The following is a 13,458-nucleotide window of genomic DNA, read 5'->3' as shown; positions in this document are numbered from 1 at the left end:
TGGCTTCCATGAAGAAATAATAGTACATCTTGTGTGGTTAAAATGGGCTTTAATTCATGCAGTGGCAGTCTGTCTGGTTCAAGTTTTGTTTCCTCATCCCATCTTAGGAGGCTCTTGCCGTGCGTCGCCCTGATTTCATCTCCCGCTCTGGCGAGCGCGTGAAGCACCTGAAGCTGGTAATGGAGGAGAGGAGAATACAGAGCGTGCTGCAGGCCGAACGGGAAGAGCTTTTCAATCCTCCAGAGAAAAGGAAGGGCTACAGGAATGCAAGTCACGTGCTGTCTGACAGAGGTACCTCTGTGTTTCTTCTCCTGGTGTTCTATGGGAATTAATGTATTGCCTCGTTCTACGGGATGTGTGTTATTAGTGACTGCATCGCATTGATGCTGTCTATAAAAATCCAGAAGTCCATCAAGGAATAAGTTTGATGCAGCAGTATTTTTTTTTTTTGTGGTAAGCAGACTTGTGCACTGTTTTCTTATCTGTTTAGGTTATCTGATGAAAGAAAAGAGAAGAGCAATTCCAAAGAGTGAAATGGTTCAAAGATCTAAACGGTAAGGTTGAGTAAACGAGTAGGAAAGGTGGATGAATTGCATCTGGGGAAGAAAAGAGGGTGGGGGATGGCTTGGGGGATAGATCAGCTTTTACAGTGCAAGAAATAGGCACTTTATCAGAGTCAGATAACATTTATTTATAAAACCCTAGAATTTAAACTACTCCGAAAGAAACTTTTTCACGTGTCCTGAGTATTCTGCTGCAGGATCTGTGGTCCAAACACTACAACTTTCCAAGTACTGGATCCCAAAGGGAGATGAAATGTAGGGTGCTGGCCACTGGACTGTGTAGTTTTAAACATGGTGATGGGCTAAGCAACGGTGGTAATGCTCTCTCCATTAAGGAGAGAGATGAGGAAATATGTCTCTCTCAAAGAGGGTGGTGAAATGCTGGACCAGGGATCTGCAGAGATGGAATAATCTCTACCCTTGAAAATGGAAGTTGACAGGGTGAGGCCTGAGCAGCTCAATCTAGCCTTGAAATAAGTCCAGCTTTGAGCAGGAGGTTGGACCAGATGACCTCCAGAGGTCCTTTCCAACCTAAATGACTCAGTGATTCTACAAACTGTCCATTGGAATACATAATATAGAAAATAAACCCTGTGATAGGTATGCTAGGAGAGAAAAAGTGTTTTATTTGAATGGCCTTTGGCATTTAACAGTATTTTTAGGGCACTGATAGAGAGATGACAAAGGTGGTAAATATGCCAGCTCCCTCAGGAACACACCTCCATGTTTGAGTTGAAATGGAAGGGTTTGGATTCAGGTCACTTGGACCTTGTGGTCGATGTGTCTGAACTCAGCTATTTTCAGACACTCTGATTTCATAATACCCAAATCAGCAGGATTTCTATGGAGACTGATTCAGGCAGTCACGCTTGGTGGCATTTTTTTTGTTCTTACTGCTGTCATACTCCAGCTCTCAGTTGGATCTGAGAAGTGATTTATTCCATACCATTCTTCTGAAATCCCTACCTATAATGAGTACAGAAGCTTTTGCTTTTTCTTTGCAAAGGGTGCAAATGGAATTTCTCACGGTAGATCAGCTAGAGCTAAAGAAAACAATTTTCAGTGAATTGACCCATGATGCCGACTTGTCTGCTGCTTGCTCTAAATATCTTTATGGTGGGATGAATCAGTGAGTGGTAAACCTTGATCTTTCACTGAGGGGAGTCCTGGGATGGTGAAACCTTTTAGAGAAGGGTGATTTAGTGGTAAAGTGAAACTCCAAATACTCATTTCCCCCCTCCAGTAGCACTTGCATGGACTTGTCACCCTCTGCTGCCTTACAGAAAGACGTCAGAGATGGAAAATAAGCATCCAAATGTGACTGACTTCATGTTTTCTGATGGATATTTGGATTTGATTCCTTGCTCTCTCGATTCTGCATACTTAGTTGTGTTGTCTGGCACCTTCCTGTTAGTTTGTTTTCCTGCTAGCTTCTATTCTGTCCTTTGAAACATGGAAGTGGCACCCAAGTCCTACTGACTAAATAGCAGCTCGGTGCCAGCTGACACGTTTGCCTCCATCACTGCTCTTGCCAGCCTGAAAAATTACTTATTTTTCTGCTGGAGTTGGGACCAAGGCAGCTGTCAAAGTTGCCCCTCCTCTCTCCTGGCTGATGGGCTCATTTGATTTGCAGTGTTCAAAATGGAATGTGTTAAGGTGCTTTCAGATAATAAGAGTTGAAGGCACAGATGTGTTTAAAATATTGAGAGTGAGCGGTAATTATGGAAAGTTGTTACTGTGTTGATGTAAGAATGAAACAGGCTCTTCGAGAATACCTTAGCAGTATGGTAACAAGGTCTTTCTTTTTCCCCCTCCACTTATTTGCTGATTATCAAGTCAGTGTTTTGTAAGGAGAGTATTATAGTATCTGTCTTTCAGTATAATGAGACTGGAATTCTTGAACGTGATTCAGATCCACCTCTGTTAGGCCGTAATCTTTTTTTTTCTTGAAGCTTTATGGTCCTTGGCAACCACTGTCATGAACTGAGCCCGAAGATCTTAAAGGAAGATTTGAGGGAGGCAGTGTCAGCATTGCTCTGCCATGATAACTCTCAGGCCCCTTCTTTAGGTGGCAGCGTGTAGAAACAGCCTAGGATAGCACACTGGCTGCAGTGAGCACCAACCACCTTCACCTTCATTTCAGAGCATCCCTTGCTGTTTGTCTCTGCTATGGGAGAAGATAAAGCATTGACTTAGACAAGGCAGATAAGGTGCCTGGATGACTTTATTCAAGTTGCTCTTGTCACAGAGATGTTGCTATGAATGGATAAGTGTGCTACTCACTCTGGATACCCTCACAGCAACACAGCTATTCTGCACTGATGATATTAAAGCTCTACCTTCTGCAGCTGGGTGATCAGATCAGCTGTATGGTCATTCCAGTCTTAAAACTATTGTTTTTAGGAGGGTGCTGCTTGTAAAAGAAGGGGCACTGTGGGATGTGGGAGTTTCTGGTATCTCAACTGCTGTATATTCCACGCTTTCCATATGTGTGGCACTGGTAAGCCTCCAAATAAGTCTTCCTATGATGTGGCTGACCAGTAGCCTTTAACACAACGTGAAAGAAAAAAAGGAGGAAGGTGTTTTTATATCAGTAAGCTCCTTCCATGTCATTATTTCCATCTTTTTGTGTTTACACCAAGGATCTATGAGCAGCTGCCAGAGGTGCAGAAGAAGCGAGAGGAAGCAAAAAGAAAATCCGAGTACAACTCATACCGCCTGAAAGCACAGCTGTACAAAATGGTAGGTGTTCTGCTCAGGTATTTACATTCAGACATGATAGAATATTTTTTTTTTTCCTTGAGCTCATCAGCATTATAGTAATATTGTGGTATTACTTTGCACGTTCCTACGTGCGTGTAGGGAAAAATAACAAGGAAGCGTGGTCCCAAGAGGCACACAGGAGAGGCCACGTGCAGTGTCTTGATGGCAGAGTGAGGCAGGCTGTGGAGCATATTTTCTTCCAGTGAAGAACTGGCAATCCTGGTGGTGATTTGTTAGCTCTGGAGGCTCTGGATTTCACCATGAAACACTTGTTTGGCTGCTAGCGTGGTGCTGCTGTGCTGGCCTGGGATCAGCTGTGACTGGCTGGCTGCAGAGGAAGCTGTTATCTCAGTGTGGGTGTGACTGCCTTTGAACCACAAACTCTTAACCAGCAGTTTGTTTTCCTGTGCTAGGATCTCACCATGCAACCAACAACAGCCCAAAGGTGAGCTGAGGGCTCCAGGATTTTGGTGAGCAGGAGGAGAAATTGGTGGGGCTGATTTTGCTGGGTTGCCACAGGACTTTGCTGAACCCTGCCTTGTTCTGCCATAGTGGTGACTTCCCTGCAGGGAGCTGCCTCTGTCCCAGCCAACAGCTGCTGTTAGCACTTCCTCCTTGGCTGTCCAAGCTGTTAAACAAGTGCTCTGTGTCTGTCTGTTAAGCTCGGGTTTTATTCCTGGCAGAAAGGCTGTCCTGGATTAATGGCAGTGAGAAACAAGGAAGAATCTTCCGTCCCTATCACCTCCCAAATGTACATCTTATTATCTTATCTGATCTGTTGCACGGAGATACGAGTTTATATACAGTGAAAGATGTGATAAATATCCTGATAAAACAGAAGAGGCCCGTCAGTCCCTTTTGTGAAATGCATTTCTAACTGACCACTGTGTTGCTTTTTGAGCAGCTTTGGGCATTCACGTGCTTAAGCTTTCTCTTAAGGCCATAAAAACTGAAAGATGAGAAGCACAGCGTTGCAAGCACTGAAGCTCAAACCTGGCGTATCTCCTTGCTGTCTAACATACACTATAAAAAAAAACAAAAACCAGCCTTCTGCAGAGCTCAGGAAGCAGGCAATAAACTGCATGATAGGCTTCACTCGTTTGAGGACACGCGTTAAATTTGAAAACTCATTTCTTTTTCTTCTGGATCATAAGCTTACACTTCAATTTTTAGCATTGCAACTGTTCCTTGGCTGAGTTGTCCTGCCAGAGCTGGAATAACAGTTATTTGTTAGGAGCTGCAGTAACTGGATTTTTAAAAGCAAGGGCTTGTAATGCAGTGTGTTATCTGGGATACCTCCCTAATCTGATCGTGAGTTCTTACAACTAGAATTACTTCAGTTTGATGCTATACTTCCGCAGGGTATATTCAGAACATGTTTTTTTTTTTCCCTTAGACTGAGAATCTCAGGTGCCAGTATGGTATGGTCTTCAGGTTAATGAGGGCAGGCAGTTGCTGACTCGAGTATGTGGCTGGAAGAAGAGATGGAACCATATCACAAGTTTTGTGTGCAAGTGTGGTGTTGATTGGAAGAGGGATGGTGATTCACTGCAGTAAATACTGTAATCCTTTGTCTTGCTGGGTGATGCAGAACAGCTGTAGCGAGTAGCTGCAAGTACAGTGAATGGTTTGCTTGGTGTTTTGTTAATGTGCTGGGGAGAGCATCTGATTGTGTGTGTGGGGGGGGGGGGCGGGAAGGAAACACCAGTTCGAGGAATGGCTCTGAAGAAGACACAGTATTAGGAGGAGAAAACTGATGTGTTGTCTTGGTACAAAAGCTAGACTAAAAACGTGTGTAATATAAGGTTGTATCATTTAAATGGTAGCATTGTACCCTAACTGTGGCCTGACTCTCTTACAGTGACAAGCTTGTAAACTGTTGGATAGAACAGCAGATCAGTGCTCTAGAATAAACCTGACTTTCATCTTAATTGCAGTCTCCTGGAGGAGTCCTGTTGTCACCTGCTGGGTTATGGTTCTTTCTGAAATCATTCAGCATGCATCAGGAGACAAAGCTTGGGAAGGGAGAGGCAGTCAGGTGCTGTACTCAGGGTTGTCTGGGGGCCAGTGGCTGAGCTGGGCCTGGTACCTGCATTGTCTGACTCCCATGTCAGTGCTCAGTGGCCTGTTCCTAATGAAGCTGTTGTCCTTCTGTCTTTGGATTTCGATAGACAAGCACTAGGTGTCTTGTCTGGGGAAGGATGTACTCATGCCACAGTCACTCTAGATCTGAATGCAGCTCAGTAGGTTAACTCTAAACGTTCATGTGGGGAGCATGAACAAAATAGCTGGGAACATGGGGATATCTTAGACTGCTGCACAAAGTTTTGCTCAGTTACTGAGTTCTTACTCTCTCCTCCCAGCACCTGTGGCTGAACTCTTTATAGTGACGATGTGTACTTACATCCTAAACTCATGACATATTGGCCATGATATAATATGGCTCTGGGGCATTGTCACAGCTGATAAAAGAGCAGATGTGTAAGAAGGAAAACCAGGTGTGCACCCCATGGATTGCAGTCCAGCTGGCTCTGAGGGTGGGATTAGCTAGCCGTACCAGGGGCATGCTGCTTCTGCAGGTCATCCAGGGCTCACAGGTTAAGGATGTTTAATGCATGGGGAAGGAAGAGGTGAATTAAACATCTCCACACACTCATCTGCGTGGATACGGACAAATGCTTGCCAATGAAATCCTCACACCAGTATTTAGAGGTGCAGTTACACCTGTCGATGCTCAGAAAGGAAAAGGTGCACAGCAGTTTCTCAAGGGGAAAACAAAGCTTTGTGTTTCCAGTGTGAGCAACAGCCGCTGTTATGTGGGACACACCGCTCCCTGGAGGCAGCATATCTCATTCCATTGAGAATTTCTTTCCATTTAGCAGATGCAGTTTTTTTCCTCTTACTTCTGTGTGTGAATGGGCTGTTTCCTTTAGAGTCTATGCCATATAGGGACCACAAGGTGTCACTGCCTCAAAAGAAAAGCATGTTTCAGGAGGTGTAAGACTGAATTGCACTCTGTTGCTGTGCTGTGGTATTCTTTATGTTTGTTTTTCGTCCCCTTGGCTATGTTTTCCCTCTTGTCAGCACCATGTTAAGGTTCTGTTTTGTCTTGTAGCCGCTTCCTGGAAGTGGAGCAAAGAGGGGAGATAGCATCTACTTGCGAGCTGAGTTTGCTTATTAGATTGCAGAATGGTCTGAGAGCTATGAGGAATGTTTGGAGCCTTCCTGGAGTGATCCTGGGGACAGATCCCATGCTGAGACCTGTGTTAGAGGCTTTGCTTTCTATATGTATAAATATATTTGTATATATACTGTGTTAGCATGTATACTTTGTATATCGTGCGTGTATAGTTCATATTTATATGTTCTATGCTCTCAGGGAAGAACAGTCAGCAGTGAATCTCTAGAGTGCTTTAACATCTTGTGTGATTATGACCAAGGGGCACTGAGACATCTTCAGCAGACTGATAGTTTTTCTTCCACGAGTGTGTATGCTGGTTCTAGGAGGTATAAACTTCTGGTGCTTGCAGCACTAAGGGGCAGAGTTCCACGGTGCAATGTCTATCAGCCAATGTCAAGGTGCTTTCCAGCTCTTCAGGCTTGTTTCTGACCACTTCCACAGCACTCAGCACGGGGATGACCCTGTGCTTTCCGTAATGCTGAGTGGGAAACAGCAAGGCTGCTTCAGCTGTCCGAAGCTGTACAAAGAGTTGCTCCTTAGTGTTGTATCATTTGCAGATATTCTGTTCCAGAGCTCTTAGCAGCGCTGCATTTGTGCTCCGTGTTTGTGGTTTTTAGAGGGGTAATGCTGATCTCTGCCACTTTGTTTTTGTCTTTCAGAAAATCACCAACCGCGTCTTAGGGAGGAAGGTACCCTGGAACTGATAAGGATCTCCTCTTCAAATAAAGGCATGCTGTGCCTAGCAAACTTGCAGAGAGATCGATGTGAAAGAGATAAGGCAGCAAATACTGTGCAACGAACGCTTCGTGGAATTCAATTACATCTTTTTGTACTAATACAATCTTGCCATATTTATAAGATACAAAAAGGGTCAATGATTTGATGCAAATGATGGGCTTTTAAATACATGCTGGCTGTATGTAGTGGTGTTGTGCACAGTAAATATAGTTTTTGGGAAGTACTTGGCTCATATAATATATTTATAATTACGTGTTTGAAATAGCAATTTTATATTTCAAATAGTTTTTATCAGGGATTGATTTTTATTTTTTTTAATTTCCTATCTCGATGTAGAAAACTTACTTTGTACTGGAAAAAAAAAAACAACCCAAACCGTAAATAAATAACAAAACAATTTGCAGCAACTGTTGTAGCAATCATGAAAAGTGTCTTCACTGTCCTTACAGATCACACCTACAGAAACCAGGCTGGAGTCACTCCTGCTCTGCCCAACATAGAACTTAAGATCTTGCTGTGTACCTCTGACAGCTGTGTAAGCTGGACGTTACTAGCACCTGAAAGAGTGGAGGAGTCATGACTTCATTTACTTTTTGCTTGGTTTGCTATCTTTCTGTATTAACCAGGAGAATCTAATCTGAGTTTTTTTTTTTATTATTGTCTTGGGTGTTCTTAAGGCTTGCCTGAGTGGATGCCCTTCGCTTCATTTTCACAGGCTGCTTGGTTGTGCACTTAACGAGCATCACAGTGGCAGAAGATGAAAAATAAAGGCTGTGGTTCTTGGTGGTAGGCCTGAAATCTCAGTTTCGTTTCATTTCACATCACAAAAGAGTTAATGTGATGTATCAACAGGAAGAGGCTCCTGTGGGGTCTTTGGCACACCTGTGTGTGCAAACAGTGGTTCCTATTTTCGTACCACCCAGTTTTATGTACTTAAAATATTCACAGCAATTTAGTTTGAGGAACAACTGTAAGAGCAAATTCTGCATAAAGTGAGACACAGCTGAGACCTCTTGACCTGCTGTGTCCCCTACAAATCTCAGAACTTCTGGTTTCATCAGAACTTCTTGTTTCACCCCTGGCTGAGCCATCCAGTGGTGGCCTTGTACTGGCTCTGCCAGTAACCCCTGGAGTTCACATCAGGATGTAATGAATTAAATCTTAAATTGATGGGAAATAATGTGATTCCCTTGAAGGTCAGTCCACCCCACTAAATTACACCAGACAAAGATTTGGCATAGTATTTTTCAAGCTGTGGTCTGTGCTAGTGGTAGCACACGCTGTTAAAGCAGCTGTTACATTCTAACCCAGAGTCAGAAGGAAATAAAGTCTGAGAGTATGTCTGGGTGTGCTCTGCTTAGCAGAATAGCTCACAAGAACCCAACCACCACAAAAACAAATCAGTTGGAAGGATATGACTGGTCTGCTCTTAGAACCCCGCAGTTAAAAATGCAGTACAAAAATAATGTTCCTGTGGCTGTGATAAATGAGCTCTGAGAATGACTTGTGCCCTTACACCTTTCCAATTTTCCAAATCTTTTTTTTTTTTTAACCTATTTGCTCCTTCCACAACCCTTTCTGTGGATGTGAGCTGCTTTGTCTTTGAGCGCTCTTCTAGGGCTACCTTTGTAAGTTGCTGAGGCAGAAGATGCTAAAACTTGCTGGTACTAAGGCTTGTCGTGTGATTCCCTGATAGAGATATGAATAAGCTTTTCCCTGCTACAAGAAATGCCAGTTGTGTTTGTCATGAGAGGTGCTGCCTCACTGAATGCTCATTTAAAACCACTTGGCTTCTTTTGAACTTTCAGCTGACGGAAAGAAAACACTCCTAAAAAAGCTTAAGGGCACTGCTGCTGCCTGGAAGTCCTCTTGTATTTGGATAACACAGCTGATAGTTAGTTATACATCTGTAGTGTGCCTGTGTGTTGCTCCCTCACGAAAGCATAGAGGTCAATCATAAAATACAAATCCAAGAAGGGTGGAGGTCATCCATTTCAGCAGCTTGGAATACGGCTCGTCGTGTTTTATGCATTGTAAAACCTTACAAAGCAAGAAGCTGCCGTAACCATTTTTGCTGAACTGCTAAAATAATCCAACGGTCGCTCTCGTTCTGGGAGTTGTGAAGAGTTTTGCAGCATGGCAGCTTCAGTGAGAAGGAGCCGTTTCCTCATTTGTCAATAATGAGGAACCGATGTCGTACCATTTTTCCTTTGCTAGGGGAGAAGTGGCTGCTTCTGTTAAAATCTTCTGTTCAGACACGCTTCGGTACATAGGCACAGTCTTCAGTTCGCGCTTTCTTATGCTTGTCTTGGGCTGCACGAAGTTAATTCTCTTTCTGAAGTATTGTAAGGGAAGCGTGCTCTTTGCTTTGCAGAAGTGAAAGCACTTGAAATTCCAGTGAAACCTGTGAGAAGCTGCCATTTCTCCAAACTAAGGAAATGAGGTCTATGGCGAGGATTAAATTGCTGAGTGTTCTGCTCGGTCACATCCTCGGACTGCGCCATCCTGCGTCCTTCTCACGGCTCCTTCGTGATGGATTCTGGTGAAGATGACTCACGTCCATTCCGCTTTCAGCTCCTTGTCATCAGGTCAGATAAAGCTCGTGCTGGATGAAAAGCATCCAGTGTTTACAGTTCTGTGGAAAGAGGCTGTTGACAGTTGGAGTCATTGGTTCCAAAACGGGGAAAACTCCTTTCCAGAAACTTGAGAAATCATACTTGTCTTGCGCCGGTTCCAGAGTGGAGTCATCTCTTCTTAATCCACTGCTACTCAGAGACATTTAGGGTAAATTCTGAGATGCTGTAGAAGTTCAAGAGGGTGGAACTATGCTTTTTAGAACCTTGGAGGTGCAGGCTTTGGTTCTTTGTTCATCAGAAATGTTCTTTGATCAACGTTTGCCGTACCCACCCCACGCAACAGTTACTGTGTGGGTGCCCAATACACGGTTGAGTCTTACCAACAGTCCCGTTATCACAGCTGCTATCTCATAAATGCATGGTTGTCTTTTGAGTTGTCTTCTGAAACTGAAAGCAGCTTTGATCCCGTACGGCCATCCTTCATCTTTACCATGTTCATTGCTGATTTAATGTAAGGGCTGATGTTTGGCATTGGACTGCCCGTGGGTGTACCCTCACCAAACTGACCTTGAGGAGGGAGGCTGGATGTGTGCTCAGGTGGACAAGGCAAGGAAACAGCGGGGAAAGGGCCGTAGAAAGCACCCTTGTGCTTTGAAAGGTGCCTCTTTTAAAACCAGAGGCCTCTTTGCCCTCCCCAAATGCTTTCAGTTTCTCCTCTTGTGATCGTTTCCACTAGTTCTACATTTTGTACTGTAAATGCCATCCTTATGGCCTGGCACAAGCAGTTGGCTCCTGGAGCATGGTCTTCTGCTCTGTCTGTCTTCTCTGTTGGTGCTAAATTTGGTAGTGCTTGTGTGGTCTCTCCTGTAGGACGACGCAACAGAATGACTTTGAAGAGGAAGAAACTGAAGAGAGAGATTTGCCCTGTGCGTGCAGGTGAACTAGCTGCATCCACTTGCCCATTAAAACATCCGGACTTACAATTCCCCTGAAATGAGATTCCTAATTAGAAGGAATAGTGCTTCCTGGCTGCCTGTTCGTTAGTCCGGACCAAACTTTAATGCAGTAAAGAAGGCTTGAATGTATTGCTTCCTTTATGCAGCACCTATTAGCTCACCAGCTGGATGGCTGTACGTGCGTAAAGGCTAAACTTGTTGGACACGCTCATCGTGGTCTGGAGGAACAGATTCAGCTGAGCTGCGGTAAACAGGGAGGGCTCTTTCACACAAGCACGGTTTGAAAGTCAGACTTTTCTTAATATTTTTCTCCCTACATCAGCATGTAAACGGAATTCTCTGGGCCAAATGGGACCCCGAGGGAGGTTGAACGACCTCTGCGTGACAAATGAATGCTGCGTTGATTAATAAGCTTCTGGAAGGCACTCAAATTCCGTGGTGATGAGGACAGTTGTAAGAGGACTTGATAGGGAAGAAGATTTTCTTCTTAAACAATCCTACTGTATTTGTGTGCCCATCTGCTGCGCCCTGGTCTTGTTCTTGCTGTTTTAAAGCTACTTGGAACTTGTCTTCTTGATGGAAAAGAATGGAGAGGCTCCAGCTTGTTTTCCAACTCTGCGTTGGGTCTTCTGCCCAGGTTCACTTTGCTGTGTCCCATGGAATCATGGAATCATAGAATCATAGAATGGCTTGGGGTGGAAGGGACCCCAAGTATCATCAAGTTCCAACCCCCTGCCACAGGCAGGGCCACCAACCTCCAGATCTGGCACTAGCCCAGGTTGCCCAAGGCCCCATCCAACCTGGTCTCGAACGCCTCCAGAATGGAGGGTCCTTGTGCTGCTTGTTGCTGGCCTCAGCCCAGCTTTGAGCCATCCCCTAAGCTTGACAGTCGTGGCCTTCCTCTGGAGAAGGGTTTATTGGGCTCTGAGACCTGCTGGACCTGGAGGAGACACTACATGCCATATATATCCTGTGGTCCCCTGAATGCTTGTGCGCAAGGAGGTTGGTCGATGATAGTGTATAATTGCTTCAGTTGGACATGTGGAATGGGGTAGAGGGAGACCTGGTTTTGGTCTGTCACGGCATAGAGTATTCTGACTGATGTAGAGCTGCTTTACTCTGTTACAGCTGCCCTTGTCCTTTGCAGGAGAATCCCCAGCAGGCTCACGGTGAAGACGTTTCCATTGACCAAGCAGTGGTGGAAGACAAAGCGTGTGCCTGGGACCTCCCTGAGCACAGCTCCTGTGCCCGGCTCCTCGTGCTGGTTGCCTCCTTTGGTTATGAAGAGTGAATGCCAAGGAGGCAGGAAGGAACACCGAGGGGTGTTCTCTGCCTTAATTCCACGGCTGTGAGCGATCCTCCACACATGCTGCTCTTGGCTTAGGCTGGGATATAGAAATCCCCATTCGCAGCCTCAGCTGCCTGCCGGCGTGACCCAGCTGCAGTCCTGGTCGGTGCCCCGGCTTCTGTAGGCTTTTGTCAGCAGAGATATCAAGTGATTGTGGCTGCGTGCAGGGGGAAGGACGCCTGCCCCTTTGCACAAAAAGGCTTTTTAACAGCAGCTCTGGATAACCCCCAGCCGTTGCGATCCTAAGGCTCACGTAGAATAAACGGGTTCTGGTGCTGGCGGGAGGCAGGGAGACTTCTGCTGAAAGAATGGAGGAACGAGGAAGAGTAACACTTAACAGATATGACTTCACCATGACTGTATGTTACAGCATTTCTTTGGGCAGATGCCTCACGTGTGAATCACTCTGGATGTGCTTAATGTCTTTGGGAAGTGAACAGAGCTGCCATGGGAAGCCCGAGGCTTCCAGTTGCAAAGGTTCCTTTTGGTCCCTGCCCTGTTCTTCTGCCTTTCTTGGCCACAAGCTGCCCTTTTCTTCGAAAGACACAGCTCTGGGACATGGGTTGTGATGCTTCTTGATGGCCGACAGCCCTGTCGCGTGCTGGGAAATCTCCCCGTTGTGTGCCAGGATGATTTAACAGCTGCTCTGCTGAGTTCCGTCCGCTCTGGATGGGATGGCACTGCCCTCTCCTTGGGATGCTTGCACAGATTTATTCTTCGGTGTGATTTTCGGTTGTTCTTTTTTTTTGCAGTGCCTCGCTGTCCCTCCCGTCCTCTCATGGTGGGAGACCATCTTCAAGCTTTGGTAGGAGACCATCTTCAGGCTTTGGGGCATCACTCTATGGGACTCGGGCCGGGAAGATGCTTGGGACAGCTTATGGTGAGAGCAAGGCACTGCTAAGTGGCACTTCCCCACCCCACAAATGCTGTGTGCGAGGGCCTGGGGAGCTCCCAAGGTGCTGCCGAGCTCAGGCAGCCTCACAGCATCCAGATGTTTGCATCTGGCTGCCCCTTTGCAGCACCCCAGCACACAGCAGAGCACTGGGAGGCTCTGACAGCGCTGCTGGGCTGCTGGATTCGCCACTGGAGCTGGGAAACCCCGGAAAATTTCCCTGTTCCCTCCTCTCCCACGGTGTCACCTTGGCAAGGGGCCCCCCAGAACGTATTGAACCACGTGTGCCTGCAGCTGTCCCCGTTACACACTGAGAGCAAAAGCTGTAGGAAAGCTTTAAATAAGAGGAAAGCTTTCATTATTAGGAAGACGTTGACTATTAAGCTTAATCAATATTATCATCAGGGTATTAGTTGCCATTCATGAATCCTTGCCCCCGAG

The 13,458-nt window shown here is 45.6% G+C and overlaps 2 protein-coding genes across 11 annotated transcripts in view; both read left to right on the top strand.

Moving 5' to 3' along the window:
- ALMS1 (ALMS1, centrosome and basal body associated protein) overlaps positions 1-7,667 on the top strand; it is a 51,979-nt gene extending 44,312 nt beyond the window's left edge. For 8 of the 10 annotated variants that reach the window (XM_021397322.1, XM_021397321.1, XM_021397324.1 and 5 more), the window contains 4 exons: positions 108-291; positions 491-554; positions 3,206-3,305; positions 7,167-7,667. In XM_021397322.1, coding sequence (XP_021252997.1) covers positions 108-291; positions 491-554; positions 3,206-3,305; positions 7,167-7,211 — 393 coding nt within the window. In that variant the 3' untranslated portion in view covers positions 7,212-7,667. The remainder of the gene's footprint in view (positions 1-107; positions 292-490; positions 555-3,205; positions 3,306-7,166) is intronic. The other 2 variants (XM_021397319.1, XM_021397317.1) reach the window with 1 other exon arrangement.
- Positions 9,526-13,458, top strand: part of ADAM33 (ADAM metallopeptidase domain 33) — a 29,582-nt gene continuing 25,649 nt past the window's right edge. The window contains exons 1-2 of the mRNA XM_021397326.1: positions 9,526-9,833; positions 12,878-13,005. Coding sequence (XP_021253001.1) covers positions 9,778-9,833; positions 12,878-13,005 — 184 coding nt within the window. The 5' untranslated portion in view covers positions 9,526-9,777. The remainder of the gene's footprint in view (positions 9,834-12,877; positions 13,006-13,458) is intronic.

The sequence above is a fragment of the Numida meleagris genome, chromosome 4 (assembly GCF_002078875.1).
Source record: "Numida meleagris isolate 19003 breed g44 Domestic line chromosome 4, NumMel1.0, whole genome shotgun sequence".
Lineage (NCBI taxonomy): Eukaryota > Metazoa > Chordata > Aves > Galliformes > Numididae > Numida > Numida meleagris.
This window is presented reverse-complemented; position numbering and strand designations above follow the sequence as displayed.